This window comes from Phyllostomus hastatus, unplaced genomic scaffold (genome assembly GCF_019186645.2).
Source record: "Phyllostomus hastatus isolate PE091 unplaced genomic scaffold, TTU_PhHast_1.1 phas_contig_133, whole genome shotgun sequence".
Classification (NCBI taxonomy): Eukaryota; Metazoa; Chordata; class Mammalia; order Chiroptera; family Phyllostomidae; genus Phyllostomus; species Phyllostomus hastatus.
The window spans coordinates 1,117,091-1,137,071 of record NW_025333577.1 but is presented as its reverse complement, the minus strand read 5'-3'; the positions used below and the strand labels follow the sequence as shown (position 1 = coordinate 1,137,071).

Here is a 19,981-nt window from a genome sequence, read left to right as displayed (position 1 = left end):
CTCAGAGAGCCAGGTGGGCAGGATGGCGATGTGATGAAGAGGAGGAGGAATAGTCCCAACCACAGACCCTCCTGTTACCAGATCTTTTGATTTGTCAAGAAGATCTGGAATGCTCAATTTTTATGGGAAGTCTCTCAATATTTTAAGTTTTTTATTTATTGATTTTAGAGAGAGAGGAAGGAAGAAAGAAACAGTGATTTGTTTTTCCACTTATTTATACATTTACTGGTTGATTCTTATATGTGCCCTAACCAGGAATTGAACCTGCAACCATGCGTATCAGGACAACACTCTAACCAACTAAGCTACCCAGTCAGGGCAAGTCTCTCAGTATTTTAATATGGACAAGTAATTTTTAGAAAGCCAACTCAGGCCCTGTCTGGGAGCATCCCATAAGGGTGGATTCCTGAGTCCCTCCCATGTCCTAGAATGGCACCTGCAGGTAGAGCTTCCGCAGGGCCCCCTGCATGTCCTTGTTCCTCAGGCTGTAGATGAGTGGGTTCAGGGTGGGGGTGAGGATGGAGTAGAAGACAGCAGCCAGGCGTGCTTGTAGTGGGGAGGAGTGGGCACTGGGCTGCATGTAGGCAGAGCTGCCAGTGCCATAAAACAGCATCACGGTGGCCAGGTGGGAAGAGCATGTGGAGAAGGCCTTCCAGCGGCCAGCCACGGAGCGGATCCGAGCAACTGTGGCCAGGATGCGGACATAGGATAAGACAGTGAGGGCAAAGCAGCTCATGATGACACAGCCGCTGACTGCAAATCCAGCAGCCTCGTGGGCATCCGCATTGGCACAGGCTAGGCGCATGATTGGAGGGATGTCACAGAAAAAGTGGTCAATCACAAGGGGGCCACAGAAAGGTAGGGAGAAGGTGTTGGCTGTGTGGAAGGTGGAGAAAAGGAGCCCGCCAACCCAGGCCACTGCCACCAGGGACACGCAGGCCCTGTGGCTCATAGCTACCCTGTATACCAGGGGCCTGTAGATGGCCAGACAACGATCGTAAGCCATGGACGTGATGAGAAAACACTCCGTGGACCCAAGGCTGACAAAGGCAAAGAGTTGGGAAGCGCATGCAAGGAGGGAAATGTCCCCAGAGCCCAGCATGGCAGCCACGAGGGCCCGGGGCAGGGTGGTGGACAGGGAGCAGATGTCCACCAGGGAAAGGTGCTTGAGGAAGAAGTACATGGGCATGTGCAGGTGGGCATCAAGGGTCACAGCAGCCACAATGGAGATATTTCCCAGAATTGCAGCCACGTAAAGGAAAAGGAAAGCGACCACACTGAGCAGCTGTAACTCAGGGACAGCTGAGAAGCCCCGGAGGAGGAAGACAGATACCGCTGTGAGGTTGGTCATGTTCTGGAGGGTGCTCCGGTAGCAGCGCATGAGAAGAACCAACAGTATTTAAGACCTGGGAGGAAGTGGGGAAGAAGCTGGATGAGTGGAGGCTGGAAGGAAGCTCAAATATTGTTCATTAAACACACATACACACCCTGGTCAGGTGGCTAAATTCATTGGAGCAACTTCCCATGCACCAAAAGTTTACTGGTTCAATACCCAGCCAGGGCACATACAAGATTCAACCACTCAGTGCATAAATAAGTAGAACAACAAATCAATCTCTCTCTCTCCATCTCTCTCTCTCCCTTCCTTTCCCCCCCTCTCTCTTTCTCTCTCTCCAAAATCAGTAAGTTTTTTAAAGGCAAGGGAACAGCTTCTCTCAGACCCTCCAGGAAAAGACGCAGCCAGCCAACCCCTTGTTTTCAGCTCTGTGAGATCCTTTTTTGGACTTTGGGTTTCTGAACCTGCAAGAAAGCACATGTGTGTTGTTTTAACAATAGCAGCCCTGGGCAATGAAATAGCCTCCTGCCTCCTCAGCCCTCTTGCTTGTATCACCAGATTCTGCTCCTCCTCAGGAGGTGGAGCCTTCCCATGTTGCAGTAAAAGAAATAAGCAACACAGCCACATAGCTAATGCCCTTTGTCCCCTTCTCATCCCCCACAAGATCCTGGGGAACAGACATTGTAACCTGGTTTCCCTCAGCATCACACAAGTACCCACGTGAGACGGTTTCACAGGGTAAATGGATGAACATTGCTAATTGTGCAGTTGGGAATTATTATTTTTTTATCCTCACCCAAGGATACGCTTATTGATTTTAGAGAGAGGGGAAGGGAAAGAGAGAGAGAGAGAGAGAGAAACATCAATGTGAGAGAGAAACATTGATTGGTTGCCTCTTGCACGGGCTCTGACTGGAGACCAAACCTGCAGCCTAGGCACATACCCTGACCGGGAATCAAACCCATGACCTTTTGATTTACAGGATGACACTCCAACCAAGTGAACCACACAGACCAGGGCTGTGAATTACTTTAACTTAATTTTTTATTGATTGATTTAAGTGAGAAAGAGATACAGAGGGAGAGAGAGATACATTCATTTGTTCTTCCACTTGGTTGATTCTTGTATGTACCCTGGCCAGGGATCAAACCCACAATATGGACATAGCAGGAAGATGCTCTAATCAATTGAGCTACCTGGCCAGGGCTATGAATTATTTTAATGTGTGTCTGGAGTGACAACAACACCTCCCCCCCAACTTGCCAGATGTTGCACTCAGGAAGGAGATGAAATGTATACTGATGTTCTGCAAAGAGCTGATGAAAAGAAATGTGGCAACATCTGTTACCACCATCAAGAATTATGGTGTTCCAACAGAACACAGCTTGCAGGAAATCAAATTCTGCACACCTTGGCCAACTCATCTTGCCTTCTCTACATATATTTTCTCATCTCATTCGTGTTTTTCCAAATTTACTTTAAAAAAAGAAATACGGCATTTATGTGTGCATTACTTGGAAAGGACTGATGTTATGCACTGACCTGATAAGCCCTTGCATTTATTTATTTATTTTAATCCTCATCAGAGGATATCCGTTTGTTAAAATTGATTTGGGGAAGGGGTGGAGAGAGAGAGAGAGAGAGAGAGAGAAGGGAAACATCAATGTGAGAAAGAAACATTGATTGGTTGCCTCCCATACATGCCCTGACCAGGAATCCAACCCATAGCCTAGGTATGTGCCCTGGCTAGGGATCAAACCTGCAACCTTTTTACGTACAGGATGATGGTCCAATCAGTTGAGCCACCTGATCAGGGCTCTTAGTTATTATTATTGTACCACTTTGTTTCAGCTTTCTCACCTGCAAACTCAGGGGCTTGCAAAGGCATTTCCACCCAATTCCACAGAGTCTTCGGGGGCCACCAAGACATGGAGACCTTGCCAGGCGGGGATCTAGCCCCTTTCCTTCAGCTGGAGGCAGTCCCGTGTTTGTTATTAAACTGTTACTGGATTATCAGCTCAGCTTTTGTTGGATGGCAGGATCCTGTCACAAGAAAATAAATTTCAAATTCACCAGCACTGACACAACCAAGAAGCAGTTTGTGTCATGGTTTACAGCACAGACTAGGAGAGAGGCTGCTTGGGTTCAGACCCCAGCCCTGCCACTTACTAGCTGTGTGACCTCAGGTAAGTTACTTAACCTCTCTGGGCTTTGGTTCCTTCTCTTTTCTTTTATAGTTTTTGTTTTTAATTCAGTTTATTGGGGTGACGTTGGTAAATAAAATTTTATAGGTTTCGGGGGAACAATTCTAGAGTACATCATCTGTATACTGTATTGTGTGTTCACCACCCCAGGTCTCCTTCTATCTCCATTTATCCCCTCTTTATCTTCTTCCACCTGCACCATTCCCTTCCCTCTGGTAACCACCCTGCTGTTGTCTGCATCTATGAGTTTTGTTTTGTTTTGCTTTGCTTTGCCTAATCCCTTCACCTTTTCCACCTAGCCCACATCTCCCTTCCCTCCTACAGCTGTCAGTCTGTTCTCTGTATCTGAGTCTGTCTCTGTTTTGTTTGCAATTTGGTTTCTTTATCTATAATGCACAGAAATAACGATGATACTTCCCACAATGAAAGTGGGATCAAATGTAGTCCTCAGAATAGTGCCTGGCACATAAAACACAGTGCACCTTTATCATTGTCTCCAAAGGGCTGATTCTGAGTTTCTCAGAACTTCCTGGATGTAAGTTAATACCCCAAACATCATAACTGGAAATAATGGAGAGGAGCAGAGTCCCCAGATTGGAGCCACCAGCCCTGGGAGAAATGAGCCTGGTTGATGTGGGACACAGAAGTATCACCTTGCGGGTAGAATGAGATTTCAGGAACTCCCTCATCCCCAAAGCCTATTTGTCTCCCAAAGTACTGCTGCCCTGTAGTCTCATAGCCTCATGCACACGCCTCCACTCATGGGGAGCTCACTCAGAGTAGTGGTTCTCAACCGGCAGTAACTGTGTCCTTACTGGGGGGTATGTGGCAGTGTCTGGAGACATTTTTTATTGTTACAACCAGGGAGGATGCTCCTGGCTTCCAGTGGGCAGAGCCCGGGGCTGCTGCTGAATATTCAATGGTGTACAGGGCAGCCCCTCAGCAAAGTAATCTGACCCCAAAATGCCAATAGCACCGAGGGTGCTGCACTGACTTAGTCTTGAGGTTTTTGTTTCACATCAGCAGAGCAATCTCCAAAATTTAAACCTCACTTTCTGAAAGCCTGGGTGCTTTTCATGCATATCATGCAATCCTCCCAACTGCCCTTGAAGGCAAGAACTGTTTTTTTAATCCTCACCCAATGATATGCTTACTGATTTTAGAGAGAGGAAAGGCAAGAGAGAGAGAGAAAGGCTAAGAGAGAGAGAGAGAGAGTGAGAAACATCAATTGGTTGTCTCCTGTATGTGCCCTGACCAGAAATCGAACCTGCAGACTTTTGCTGTACAGGACGACGCTCCACCCAACTGAGCCACCTGAGAAGGCAGGAACTGTTTTATCATTCCATTTCACAAATAGAAAAACCAAGGCACAGAGAGGTTAAGCAATTTTCCCAAGGTCTCATAGCTAGTAGTGGCCATGCTGGAGTTCAAATATGGCTGGTGATTCTGCAGGTTTTAATGGCTGCTCTGCTGTCTCAAGTCACCCCAGGTGTGAGATGGGAGGCACTAGAAGGTTGAGCAGCAAGACCTACCTTGCTGAGCCTCCTGGCCACTCCCACCAGCAGCAGGTGAAGCCACCTTCACTGAGTGGGGCTGGTGGAAGGCTGGATCTCCAAGGGATGGAGGTGAGTGATAGAGATCCAGGCTGGGATTCCTCACTCAGGATGAATCCCCACTTATAAGCTGTGGACAAGAAAGACCTTGGGGCTGGGCCAGCATTGATGACTTCAGGTGGGATTGGCTCTGAGCCATCCATCCCCTCTTGGCCGTTTCTCTCTCATCTTCTTGTGAATTCATCTAAGGGCTTCTCTGGGGACTTTCTGTCCCACGGTGGCTCTAGGCTCTGAGAACAAGACTCTTTGACAGGTGAGGTATCAGCCACGCTTCCTGACCACTTTCTAGAGTGTTCTCTAGAAATACCAAAATATTTCTTATATCAAAAGCCACAACAGTTCATGACATTGAACGTTCTTTTTTAAAATTTTTATTAATTTGAGAAAGAGAGAAAAAATATCAATTTGTTGCTCCACTTATTTATGTATTCACTGATTGACTCTTGTATGTGCCCTAACTGGGAATAGAACCTGCAACCTTGGCATATAGGGATGATGTTCTAACCAACTGAACTACCTGGCCAGGGCTCATTCTTGAGTTTTAAAATTCAATTCATCTATTTTTGAAAAAATTTTGAAGGGCCACTGTAAACCAGAGATCCCAGATTGCTTAAATCATAGATATTATATCCTAGTTGGAAATAAGACAGTAAATAAGTAAACAAATAAATATATTTTCATGTTCCAGGTGGTGGTAAGTGGATGACAAACAATAAAGCAGGGTGAGAAACATAGAAAGATACCAGGGGGCTTATTGAGTCAGGCTGATCAAGGACAGCATTATGAGGAAGTGACAGCATGAGCCACACAGTGAACTGAGGAGAGACTGTGGAAGCAGAGGGAACAATATATGCAAAGTTCTTAAGGTTGGGAGGAACTTGGCATGTTGAGCACCTGAAAGAAAGGCCTGAGGTGACTGGAGCTCAATGCAGGTGAGGAGCAGCAAGAGATGAGGAGAGGTAAGGAATGGGGAGACCATGAGATTCCTGTGGGCCATGCTGAAGAGTGTGGGTTGGAGAGTCAGCATGATAAGTAGGGCTGGGATGAGAGCTGGACACTGTCTGAATTCTGTGTTTGAAAGACCACCATGCCCTGGTTGGGTTGCTCAGTTGCTTAGAGTGTTGTCCCAATATGCCAAGGTTGTGGGTTTGATCCCCCATCAGGCCACATACAAGAATCCACCAATGATTGCATCAATAAGAGCAAAAACAAATTGATGTTTCTCTCTCTCCCCCCTTTCCACTCTAAAATCAATAATAAAAAATAAATACCACTGTAATTGCAGTGTAGAGACTAAACTTTAAGGGGGCAACAGTAAAACCAGGGAGCCTAGGTTGTCTGGCTGGGGTCTGATCAAGGACGATGGTGGCTTGGACTAGCATAGTAACAGTCCAGGTGGTGATGGTGGTTATAAATGTATGTGTTGTGAAGATGGAGTAGAAAATTCTTGCCCACGGTTTCATGTGGGCTGTGGAAGAAATAATAATGCCCTGGCTGGGTAGCTCAGTTTGTTAGAGCATTGTCCCAACATGCTAAGGTTGTGGGTTTGATCCCAGGTCAGGGCACAAACAATAAGCAACCAGTGAATGCATAAATAAGTGGGACAATAAGTTGATGTTTCTCTCTCTTCTTCTCTCTAATATCAATGAAAAAAAAAATTTTAAAGAAATAAGAGTAATATAATATAAGACAACAATAACATGATAACAATATGGTAATATCTACATAATAGTAATATAATACATGATGATACATAACATAACCATATAGTAATTTAATATGATACAATAACATAATTGTAATATAATGCCTAATAATAACATGTGTACTCTGTGCCATGCACTGTCACTTACATCTGGTATGTATGATCCTAAACATAAATGCTTACACACACGTACACACAGGTTTGGAACTCTGAATAACCCTGTCTGGTAGGTCCTAATAGAGTCTCAGTTTACAGGTAAGGAAACCAAGACAGAGAGAATTATGTCCAAAGCCACAGAGGAAGTAAATGGGGAAAGCAGGATTTAAACCCTGCCACGTGACCCAATACTTCTAACCATCATGTGCTGGTGACAGGGTGAGTTCCAGGCTTTTGGTATGAGTCGCTGGGGGAACAGTGATGCCATTTATTGAACTGGGAGAAATTATAGGAAGAACAGATTTGGGGACCTAACGTCAAGGTTCTACTTACTGTGTTAATTGAGACATAGCTGTTAGAAATTTTAGAGAAACTAAACAGCAAAGGGGATGCATAGGATGGGCATTGGTGGCAGGGGGAGGTCCCAGCTAGAGTATAAATTTGGGGGCATGGTCAGCACATCAATGTCAATTAAAGCCACAGGGCTGGGTATTTTTGCTCAGGAAATCATGGCAATTAGAGAGAACCCATCTTTAGCATTGCTACTTGGGCTGACTATTAAGTTTAATGTCCACAGAGAAACAAAGGAACTTATTAAGAACCGAGAAATGCAACTAATGCCAATTTCTCATTAAGCAGAAGCTCCTGGTGGCTCCCCAAGGATGAGAACTCTGCTAACAGCCTCAGCACCCAAGAGAGGTCCCCGCCTGATGATGGGGGGCCGGGGTCTGCTGCAGGAGGTGCCAGCAGGACTGGAATGATTGGCCTCCACTGACCTCCAATAGCCGCTGGGGACTGGGGCTCTGAGCTCATTAGAAACAGGCAATCAAGACTGGCCTGGGAATCTTGAAGGAACTTTTTGATTTGTTGAACTCATTAACAAGGAAGCCTGGCAGGTGCCTCCTTCCCACAGGTGTCTTTGGTCTGAGAAAACACCTGCGAGGGTTGCCAGAGAGGAAAATAATTTTCCGCTTGAGCCAGAGAGGCCCGGCTGTGTGTAGCTTGGCTATTTGGGAAGTGATTTATTCTTCCTAAAATGGGCACATGGGTGAGGATGGGCGTTGACTGTCTGGTTTTTCCTTTCCATCTTCAGTGCCGAGAAGAGCACCCAGCATGTATCAGACTCAATGAAAACTTGTTGAACGACTGAAGGACTAAAACAGTATTTCTTTACTGCACTGGTTCTCAATAGGGGTGACTTTGCTCCCCAGGGGACACTTGGTAATGTTTGGAATATCTTTGGTTGTCCCACTAGAAAAACAAGTTGTTCTTGGTGAGTAGAAGGCAGGGATGCTGCCCAAAATCCTACAATGTGCAGGACTGCCCCTTCCCCACAGCAAAGAGGGATTCAGCCCCAATGTCAATGGCGTAGAGGTTGGGAAACTGATTTGCTGGTTTATAACTGACCTCCCTCCACCAGAGCAAAAGGTCCAGAGACTTTGACTTGTTCGCTGATGCCTCTCCAGCAAATAGAACCTTGTCTGACTCAGTAGATGCCCCATAAATACATACTGGGTGGAACGAACGATAATATGCTCTGTCCACCTGCTTCATATTATGATTCCATTTATAGAAAGTTTAAAATAGGCAAAACTAACCAATGGTAGTAAGAAGACCAGATTACAGTTACTTTTGTAGGAGAGTAGAGTCTAGTGGTGTGTATGGGGTGGCTCTGGGGTGCAAATTTGTTTCCTGATCTGGTTGCTGGTTACAAGGGTATGTTCATTTGTGAAGATTCATCAAGCTGCACAATTATGGTTCATGTACTTTTTTGTATGTTACCTACATGGTGAGTTTACTAAAAAATGAACGAGGTTATTTTACTTTGTGAACTCATGCACTTAATCACTATGCTATTAAGACAGCAAGAGTCCTACCATTTCTTCAGCAAACAAATTATAAGTAAATTTTGCAGAGGGGAATCCTTACAGATTAAGGTATTTAAAAGCAATAGTATACGTGCCCCTCAGTGGATTGAGTGTCAGCCTGTGAACCAAAAGGTCACTGGTTCGATTCCCAGTCAGGGCACATGCCTGGGTTGCAGGCCAGGTCCCCAGGTGAGGTGTGCAAGAGGCAACCAATCAATCTGTTTCTCTCACACATGACCATGTTTCTCATCCTCTCTTTCTCCCTCCTTTCCCTTCTCTCTAAAAATAAATAAAATATTTTAAAAAATAAAAATAAGAGCAATAGTACACCACCTCACACCATGGCTATTATCAATATATCAATAAACAAGTGTTGGCAAGGATGTGGAGAAAAGGCAACCCTCATGCATTATTGGTGGGAATGCAGGTTGGAGCCTTGTGCCATATACCAAAAAGATTGTAGGTTTGATCCCCAGTTGGGGCACATAGGGAAGGCAACTGATTGATGTTTCTCTGTCACACTGATATTTCTCTCTCTTTCTCTCCCCCTTCCTCTCACTCTAAAATCAAGAAGTGTATCCTCAGATAAGGACTTTTAAAAAAGAAAGAAAGAACCAACCAGGAGAAACTACATCCTTTATTCTACCCCTTCTTCCCTTTTCTTCTTACCTGATGCTTTTGGATGTGGTGAGGATGGGGCACTGGCAGCCATTTTGTAACCATGAGGGGGAAACCTAGAGACTCACAGAAAAGTAAATTTGAAGCACTGGTATCATTGATACATTGGATTTACCAGTTCTGGAACTACCCATGTGTAGTCATTTTGTTGTATGAGGTAGTAGCATTGCCAGCTTTAGCAAATAAAAGTGCAGGATACCCAGTTAAACAGAAGTTTTAGATAAATGAACTTTTAAAAAGTGTAAGTAGGGCCCATGAATTGTTTGGGACATACTTAATGTTAAAAATTCTTTGTATAATTATACTTTAAAGAAAGTTTGTTTCTATGAAATTTAAACATAGTTAGGTGTTTTGTATTTCACCTGGCACCCCTAAGAGATGGTAAATTCAGTGTTGTTTCAAGAGGTGTATGGAATGCAATGGGTGTGTGTTCCCTGGAGGAAGACTGCATGAGTCCAAATCCTGTTTTTGTTTTTGTTTTTTTACTGGCTATGTGGCATTGGATTAATGACTTATCCCCTCTATGACTTACTTGATTTTCCTCATCTGTAAAACGGGGATGATGAGGATCATGAGGATTGGCTCACAGTATTTTTTTATTGTGTTTATAGATTTGATTTGAGAGAGAGAAAGAAACATTGCTTTGTTGTCCCACTTATTTATACATTCATCAGTCATTTCTTGTATGTGCCCTGACCAGGGATTGAATCCACAACCTTGCTCTATTGGGATGATACTCTAACCAACTGAGCTAGCTGGCCAGGGCTCAGCCCACTGTATTATTATGAAAACTAAGTGGACACTTATAAGACATGCATAAGGGAAGGCATGTTTTAATTTTAGCTTGGTTCTGCCAGCTGGCCCATCACTGGTGCTTCCACCAGGAGAATAAGTGAGGACCTGCTTATTCATGCCCTTGTCAACATGAAGCATAGATATGTCTTCCATGGTGGAAAGTTGACTCCTCAATGCCTGTGTCATGAAAGGCAGGTGTGGACAGAATGCAAGGGCCATCTCCTTACTGATGTGAGGGGCACAGAGGGTAGATAATGAGCCCTGATTCGGAGGTCTTCCAGAAGAACAGCCCCAAGGTCCCTGGCTGAAGCCAAGACACTGAGATGTGGACACACTGGGAGTCATGATTTTGTCTTTGTCCTCCTTTGGACCAGAGCATTCTTTGGTTATTCAGGGAGAAAAGAATGGTTCTTCTGAGGATCTGACTGGGGGCAGGAGCTGTGGATGCCACCGCCCCACCCCATTCATTTTGTTCTGTGAGCCACTGAAGCTGTCTTGGTTGCTGTTTCCTGCCTCATCTACCATCTGAGGATAACCTTACTGAAGAACATGGTGGTGGGAGTGTGGATGGGGAAGAAGACAGCTGGGCCTGGGGCAGAGACTCACTCTCTTCTGAGCTTCACTTGTGCTGCTCTGAAAAGGAAGAGTAGTGGCTCACCTACACCAGAACTGTAAAACGATCCTCCCTCCCTCCCTTCCTCCCCTTCTGTCCTCCCTTCCTTCCTTCTTTCCTTCCTTCCTTCCTTCTTCCCCAGTCTATCTCCCCTCCCTCCCTCTCTTTCCTCCCTGCCTCCCCTTCAAAGGGAGGATCCATGCAGGTAATAATGCAAGAGTAATGCAGGTAAATTTCCATAGCCCTAATTTTTCTCTGATTCTAAAGTCTTATATGAAATTATGGGAGGAGTCAAATCCCATAAAACATTTTGTATACATAACAAAAACCTGAAGGATAGAAGCTAAATGGTAAACCCTGAAAGTAGAGATTGGTTTCTGGGAAATGCTCTCTTTCTATTTCAAATATATTTAATTTTTTTATTTTATTAAATCGGGGTAAAACGCACATAGCATATTTACCATCTTAGATAATTTTAAGTTCACAGTTCAGTGGCATTAAGTACATTTACATTGCACCCTGGCTGGTGTGACTCAGTGGATTGCATGCTGGCCTGAAAATCAAAGGCTCGCCAGTTCGATTCCCAGTCAGGGCACATGCCTGGGTTGCAGGCCAGGTTCCTGGTGAGGAGCCCCCAAGAGATAACCATACATTGATGTTTCTCTCCTTCTTTTCCTCCCTCCCTTCCCCCCTCTAAAAATAAATAAATAAAATCTTTTAAAAAATAAAATACAAGTACATTCACATTGTTGTGCTACTACCATCACCACCATCATCTCCAGAAGTTTTTCATCTTGTAAAACTGAAACTCTGTCCCCATTTAACATTAACTCCACCTACATCCCACCATCTGCTTTCTGTCCCTATGAATTTGATGTCTCAAGGGACAGCATGCAGGTGGATCAAATATTTTCTTTAATCCTCACCTGAGGATATGTTGATTGATTTTAGAGAGTGAGGAAAGAAGAGAGAGAGAAAAAGAAAAACATTGATGTGAAAGAGAAACATCAATGAATTATCTCCCATATGTGCCCTGAAACCTAGGTATGTGCCCTGACCTGAATCAAACCCTGGCCAGTACTTCAGTTGCTTAGAGCATTGTCCTGATATACCAAGGCTGTGGGTTTGATCCCCAGTCAGGGCACATATAAGGATCAACCAATAAATGTATCAATAAGTGAGACAACAAATCAAAGCCTCTTTCTCTCCCCCTTCTCTCTCTCTAAAATTAATAAACATATCCTCAAGTGAGGATTAAAGGAAAATGAGGATGATAATAATGACACTACATGAGGCAGCGAAAGCCCAGTTAAGGGGAGCCCTTCCTATACCCTCCTCCACTGACAGAGCAGGAGAGAAACTTGGAGAGGTTAGACCAACATTGTCTTCCTGAGCAAGCTCATGCAATTGTTGCCCTTGAAAAGTGTCTCTATGTCAAAAATGCTTTAGTGTTTATCCCCATCCTGAGCTTTCATCCAGTCTCCAACCTGTAAGTACAGCTGTGTTTAGTGCAATCCATCTGGGGGTCTCAGAGACCTTTCCTACTTGTGTGCAAGCTGAACCCTCATTCTCCCCATTCCACCCCACCCAAAACTTGGCCATCTCAGTAAATGACATCATCCCATGGCTCAGGCCAAACATCTACAGGTGACCCTTCATTGCACCCCTTATCCCTCATACCTATTCCACCAGCAACGTCTGTGGACTCCATCAGCAAAGTTGATCCTGCTGAGTTGCCTCCTGTTCTAGCACAAAGTTTTTTTTTTAATAATTTATTTATTTTTTAGAGATAGGAGAATGGAGGGAGAAAGAGAGGGAGAGAAACACCCATGTGCAAGAGACACCTTGATCAGCTGCCTCTCCCATGCACCCCAACTGGAGATCAAACCTGCAACCTACAGGCATGTGCCCTGACTGGGAATTGAATCAGCAACCTTTCAGTTCACAGGCTGCCACTCAAACCACTGAGCAACACTAGTCAAGGCTGTCCTAGCACAATCTTGGGATTAGAAAAGGTGCTCAGTAAATATCAGCTGAATGAATGAGACTAGGGAGAAATTTTCAGAAGAACAGAGGCAGATATGGGTCCCTAGAAAGGTGATGGAGACCTTTGTTGGTTCAGGTAATAGGAGAGGAATCTAAACTGTCCATCAGGAGCTCTGGGCAGGCGGCTCAGTTGGTTGGAGCATCATCCCATGCACCAAAATGTTGTGGGTTTCATTTCTGGTCAGGGCATGTATGGGAGGCAACCAGTCGATGCTTCTCTCTCACAGTGATGTTTCTCTTTCACACTGAAGTTTCTCTCTCTCTCTCCACACCCCCTCCTCTATCTCTAAAACCAATAGACATATCCTTGGGTGAGAATTTAAGATTTTTTTAAAAGATTTTATTTATTTTTGGAGAGAGGGAGAGAAACAGCAATGCCTGGTTGCCTCTCATGCACCCCCAACTAGGGAACTAGCCCACAACCAAGGCATGTGCCCTGACTGGGAATTGAACCAGCGACCCTTTGGTTCACAGGCACTCGCTCAATCCACTGAACTATACCAGCCAGGCAAAAAAATATTTTTTTTAACTTGACATGTGTCCACCAGGTGAAAGACAGTATCCAGCCTGGAATGTAGGAGCTACATCTGTGTTTCTCAGCAGAACTCCAGTCACCCCTCTGTTTCCTACAGAGAATTCCGTCACACTGCTCTGGTGGGAATTGCAGGGGCAGGGCTGGCCAGCACAGAACTGGAGGGGCCCCTTAGGAGCTGGTAACATTCTTTATGTGATGGGTGTGTGTCAGGGTGGTTGTCATGGAGATGGCCCAATGCAGGACCACTGATAGGGGTGTAGAGTGGATGTTTGTTGCATCCACAACTTTAGGAATTGGGACTGTGAACTTGGCAGACTGAATCTCTCCTGTTCACCAGCATTGTGAGTGTGGGAAAGCAATTCCGTTTAAAAGTCCCTGTCTCCTCCTGACTTTGAGTAACACGTGTATTGTCTGAACTTAATTCTCTTCTTCCACAGTCCCAAGACTTAGTGATTCTTATTTATTTATTTTTAATATCATCTACTTACAGATGAAAAAGTAAGGCTGAGCCCTGTCCAGGTGGCTCAGTTGTTTGGAGCATTGTCTGGGACACCAAAAGCTTGCAGGTTCAATCTCCAGTCAAGGCACATACAAGAATCAACCAATGAATACATGAATGCGTGGAAAAACAAATGAATTTCTCCCTTTATGTCTCTCTCTCTCTCTAATCAATTTTTTAAAAAGAATTCCTTGCTTTCCTGCCAATGGACACCTCTGAGCAAGCATCATTGAACTTCCCTCTCTTGAAGTCATCATGTCTAAGTTAGAGTTTACCAAAAAGCCAGAATAGCTACAGAAGCTCTTTATCAGAGGTTTGAGCTTTGAAACAACAGATGAGAGTCTAAGGAGCCATTTTGATCAATGGGGAATGCTCACAGACTATGCGGTGATGAGAGATCCAAACACCAAGTGCTCCAGAGGCTTTGGGTTTGTTGCACATGCCACTGTGGAGGAAGTGGATGCAGCCATGGATGCAAGGCCACACAAAGTGGATAGAAGAGTTGTGGAACCAAGAGGGCTGTCTCAAGAGAAGATTCTTAAAGACTGGGTGCCTGCTTAACTGTGAAAAAGATTTTTGTCAGTGGTATTAAAGAAGACACTGAAGAACATCACCTAAGAGATGATTTTGAACCGTATGGGAAAATTGAAGGGATTGAAATCATGACTGACGGAGGCAGTGGCAAAAAGAGAGGCTTCGCTTTTGTAACCTTTGATGACCGTGACTCTGTAGACAAGATTGTTTTTCAGAAATACCATACCATAAATGGCCACAACAGTGAAGTAAGGAAATCCCTATCTAAGCAAGAGATGGCTAGGGCTCCATCCAGCCAAGGAGGTCATGGAGGTGGTTTTGATGGGAATGACAACTTTGGTTATAGAGGAAACTTCAGTGGTTGAGGTGGCTTTAGTGGTAGCTGTGGTGGTGGTGGATAGGGTGGCAGCGGAGATGGCTATAGTGGATTTGGTAATGATGGCGGTTATGGAGGAGGTGACCCTGGCTACTCTGGAGAAAGCAGAGGCTATGGAAGTGGTGGACAGTTTTATGGAAACCAGGGCAGTGGCTATGGGGAGTGTCAGCTATGAAAGCTATAACCATGAAGGAGGCAGAGATGGCTTTGCTGGTGGTAGTGGAAGCAATTTTGGAGGTGGCAGAAGCTACAGTGATTTGGGCAATTCCAACAATCAATCTTCAAATTTTGGGTCCATGAAAGGAGGAAACTTTGGAGGCAGAAGCTCTGGCCCCTATGGTGGTGGAGGCTAATACTTTGCCAGACCTAAGGTGGCTATGGCAGTGACAGAAGGTTTTAATTACTGCCAGGAAACAAAGCTTAGCAGGAGAGGAGAGCTAGAGAAGTGACAGAGAAGCTACAGGTTACAATAGATTTGTGAAGTCAGCCAAGCACAGTGGTGGCAGGGCCTAGCTGCTACAAAGAAGACATGTTTTAGACAATACTCATGCAAATGGGCAAAAAACTCAAGAACTGTATTTGTGACTAATTGCATACCAGGTTATTTTAGTTTCTGTTCTGTGGAAAATGTAAAGTGTTCCAACAAAGGGTTTTTAATGTAGCTTCTTTTTGCACCCATGCTGTTGATTGCTAAATGTAATAGTGTGATCATGATGCTGAATAAATGTCTTTAAAAAAAAAAAGAAGAAGAACGCCTTTAAGTGAAGGGGAGTGTTGAGAACTGAGAGCACAGCATCTCTTTAGTCATTCAACAAATATTTCGAGTGACTACTGTGTGTGCCAGACACTGATCTAGGGGAATGTGACTATGTACAAGATAGATGTTCAGCCATCAGTAAATATTCATGCAGTACCTAGTATAGGCCAGACATGGTGTCGGTGCTGGGGATAAAATTGTCAGCAACACAGAGGTTAACATTTGCAGTAAGTGTTGACAGAGCATCTCCCAGGAGCTAGACAGGGTTGGGATGGCATTCTAGAAAAATCTTCATGTCCCTTTTCTAAGGATGTCATCTCTCTGCTCCTCTGGCATCGTGAGGGTAGGGAACAGCTCTGACTTTGCCAAATCCCCAAACCCCAACTCAGGGCCTGTGATAGCGCCTGGTGCTATGGATGCACTGTGGCTGGAATGAATGAACAAATGTGGGAGTTATACCTTGGTGGGACTTGATGGCCATGGTGATGTATTTTTAAGCTTCATCTTGCATGTAATAGTATTGGGGCTTCTGGGATCATTGAACAAATGCTGATTGGTGCCCACAACACATTCACCCACACTTACTGAGTACCTGCATGCACCCACCCCAATGCTAAGAGATTCCATGTATTACTTCATGGATACTTTTGTAAAAATTGTTTGTTTGTTTGTTTGTTTGTTTAGAGAAAGGGAGGCAGAAAGAGAAGGAGACAAACACTGATGTGAGAGAGAAACATCTATCAGTCACCTCTTGTGTATGCCCAGAACTGAACCTGCAACCCAGGCATATGCCCTAACTGGGAATTGAACCTGCAACCTTTCGGTTGGCAAGATGTGTCCAACCCACTTAGCCACACAGCCAGGGTGCCTCACTGATTCTTTACAGCAACTCATGTGAGAGAGAAGCTATGCAACCACATAATGGAAAATGAACTGTGCAGGACATTCCCTAGTGTTTAGTCTGTAAGGAAAATAGACCTTATTGAGCGAACACTAAATTCCATTCCAGACACTGGAGGTAGTGGAGAGGTAGCTGGTTGTGTTATTTCTTGCACCAGTGGCAAGAACCCTGAAATGAGATATTTGAATGGAGACCTAGAGGGTGAGAAAGGCCCAACAACACCAACAGCTGCATGGATGGGATTTGCAAACAAAAAGGCCCTGGGGTGAGGATGTGGCAGGCGTGACAGAAAATGCAGAGATCTTTGAGGTTGGGCTCATTGAGGAAGATCAGCAGGAGAGGGGGACAGAGAGGTAGTTAAACAACAGCCCACCCAGGACCTTGTCAAATGGAAACAGCGGCTCTGGCAGGAAGGCTCAGTTAGCTGGAGTGTCACCTGTGCACCAAAAGGTTGGGAGTTTGGTTCCTGGTCAGAGTGTATGCAGGAAGCAAGCAGTCAATGTTTCTCTCTCTCTCTCTCTGTCTCTCTCTCTCTCTGTCTCTCTCTCTCTCTCTCTTTCCTCCTCCTCCTCCTCCTCTTCCTCTTCTTCTTCTTCTTCTTCTTCTTCTTCATCTCTCATATCAATAAACATATTCACATATTCTCAAGTGAAGAATTTTTTTTAAGATTTTATTTATTTATTTTTAGAGAGGGAAGGGAGGGAGAAAGAGAGAGAGAGAGAGAAACATCAATGTGTGGTTGTTGGGGGCCGTGATCTGCAACCCAGGCATGTGCCCTGACTGGAAATCGAACCTACGATGCTTTGGTTTGCAGCCCGCGCTTAATCCACTGAGCTACGCCAGCCAGGACTCAGGTGAAGAATTTTTAAAAAGTGACATGAACATCCAGGGAAAAACATTTCTAGGGGAGAGAATGGGCAATGCAAAGACCCTGAAGCAGAGCAAGCTCTTGTGCCTGCAGCTCAGTGGAGATGAGGTCACACAAGGAACAGGGCAGGGCAAGCTGGAAGCTGCTGGGCCTTGGAGGGGCCTTTAGATTCCACCTAGGTTCACGGTGGGGGGATTCAAGGAGGTCCTGCATGTGCTGAAGGACAGGGCAAGATGGACTCTATTCTCTTGTTCATTCTTTCCTTCTCTCTCCCAAGGCTCCTCTGCCCTGGGTGTGCCAGCCAGCCTGGGACTCATAGATGCTCCCATAGCCCAGCCCTGATCCTTGATCACAATTATTTGGTGATGGTGAACAAACAAACCAATTTGGGCCAACTACAGTGTATCAGTCAGCTGTGGCCACAGGAATATTGTGAAACAAACCCTCCTAAAATGTAGTGTCTTACAACATGTCGTTCATTCTCATGCATTATTCCTAGCAGATTAAAAACTGGAAAAAATGCAGATATTCATCCACTGATGAGTAGGTAAACAGAACATGGTATATACATAAAACAGAATATTATTCAACTATAGAAATGAGCAACATACTGACACCCACATGCTACCTCCTGCACAAACCTTGGAAATATTATGTTAAATGAAAGATGCCACACAAAAGTCCAAATGTGATATAATTCCATTTATGGGAAATATCCAACACAGGCAGATCCATAGAAACAGAAATATTAGTGGGTTTTGAGAACTTGGGGGCAGGGGATTAAGAAAACATTCTACTGGGTATGAGTTTTTCCTGGTAGTGAAAATGCAGAATTTGATAGCGGAGACAATCACACAACTTTGTGAATATACTCAAGAACTATACATTTGCAAAGAGTAAAATACATGGTGTGTGGATTCTATCTCCATACAAACATAAAGTATTGATAGTGTGAGAGCTCCACCACGCCCATATGTCCTGGTCAGCCTCAGGACCAGTGCAGGGTTTTGTGGAGAGCCGCCTGCACTGCCTTGTTCCGCAGACAGTAGATGACAGGGTTGCATATGGGTGTGACCACAGTGTAGATGACAGACAGAATCTTGTTTAGATCTACAGCTTCCATGCGGCTGGGACGGGCATAGATGAAGAGAGTGGCTGAGTAGAAAATCCCCACCACCACCAGGTGGGACGCACAGGTGGAGAAGGCTTTTCGGCGGGCAGCAGCCGATGGCATACTCAGCATGGCCCTACCAATGGCCACATAGGAGGCCATGGCCACAAGGAGGGAACCCCAGAGGATGATGATGGCAGAGATGAAGTCCACCAGTTCTGTCAGGGCCACATGGGTGCAGGACAAGTTGAGCAGAGGGGAGACATCACAGAAGAAGTGGTTGATGACATTGGGGCCACAGTAGGACAGGCTAGCGATACATGAGGTCTTGACCACTGAGACCAGCAGCCCACCAAGCCATGAGGACAAGGACAAGGACAGGCAGACCTGGGGCCTCATGAGCAGTGGGTAGTGGAGTGGGTGGCAGATGGCAACATAGCGATCATAGGCCATAGAGGCCAGGAGGGTGCACTCGGTACAGATGAGGGAGATGAAGAAGAACAGTTGGGTCATGCAGGCTGTGAAGGACATGGGGGCTGGGTCCAGCCCACAGCCCCACAAGCAGGCTGGGCATGGTCACTGACACATAGCTTACCTCCAGGCAGCTCAGGTTGCCCAGGAAGAAGTACATGGGCTTGTGGAGCTCACTGTGAGTGAGGATGAGATGGATGATGAGGCTGTTCTCCAGCAGGGTCACCAGGTAGAGAGTCAGGAAGACAGCAAACAGGACATCCCTTACCTCTGGCCTTGTGGACAAACCCAGCAAGATAAACTCTTGTACTCTGGTCATGTTTCCCAGCTCCTGAGGGCTCCCCATCTGAGAACAAAATATGTCCATAAAATATGCAAATCTATCTCTCTACACCTTGCTCACCCTAGATCCAGCCATTGTTTCACCTGAGTCAATGAAATAACCTTGCCTGGTTCCTCTGCTTCCAGTCTTGCCTTCCACAGTCCTTATCCATGTAGCAGCAAGTGGGGTCTTGCAAAGTAATTGAACATAGCCCTGGCTGGGTAGCTCAGTTGGTTAGAGCATTGTCCTGTACACCAAAAGGTCATGGGTGGGATTCCCAGTAAGCACACATCCCTAAGTTGTAGGGGTTCAATTCCCAGTTGGGGCTCATACAGGAAACAACTGGTCAAAGTTTCTCTCGCATCTCTCTCTGTCTCTGTCTCTGTCTCTGTCTCTGTCTCTGCCTCTATCTCTCTCTAAAAATCAATACAACATACTTTCAGGTGAGGATAAAAAAATCATAGATCATCTCTGGCTGGATGGCTCAGTTGGGTAGAGCATAACCCTGTACACCAAAAGGCTGTGAATTCAATTCCCAGTCAGCACACATGCCTAAGCTGTGGGTTCAATTCCTGGTTGGGTCTCGTACAGGA

At 45.2% G+C, this 19,981-nt stretch overlaps 2 protein-coding genes and 1 pseudogene across 2 annotated transcripts; 1 reads left to right on the top strand and 2 right to left on the bottom strand.

Annotated features, from left to right (window-relative positions):
• Window positions 1-424: 424 nt before the first annotated feature.
• Window positions 425-1,351, bottom strand: LOC123825953 (olfactory receptor 5A2-like). The gene has a single exon (XM_045849601.1). It carries the CDS (start codon window positions 1,349-1,351, stop codon window positions 425-427), a length of 927 nt encoding a protein of 308 aa, XP_045705557.1.
• Window positions 1,352-14,303: 12,952 nt separating this feature from the next.
• Window positions 14,304-15,311, top strand: LOC123825949 (annotated as a pseudogene).
• Window positions 15,312-18,472: 3,161 nt separating this feature from the next.
• On the bottom strand, window positions 18,473-19,385 carry LOC123825940 (olfactory receptor 5-like). The gene is given in 2 exon segments (XM_045849577.1): window positions 18,473-19,127; window positions 19,129-19,385. Coding segments are annotated over 2 exon segments (912 nt in total).
• Window positions 19,386-19,981: the final 596 nt, after the last annotated feature.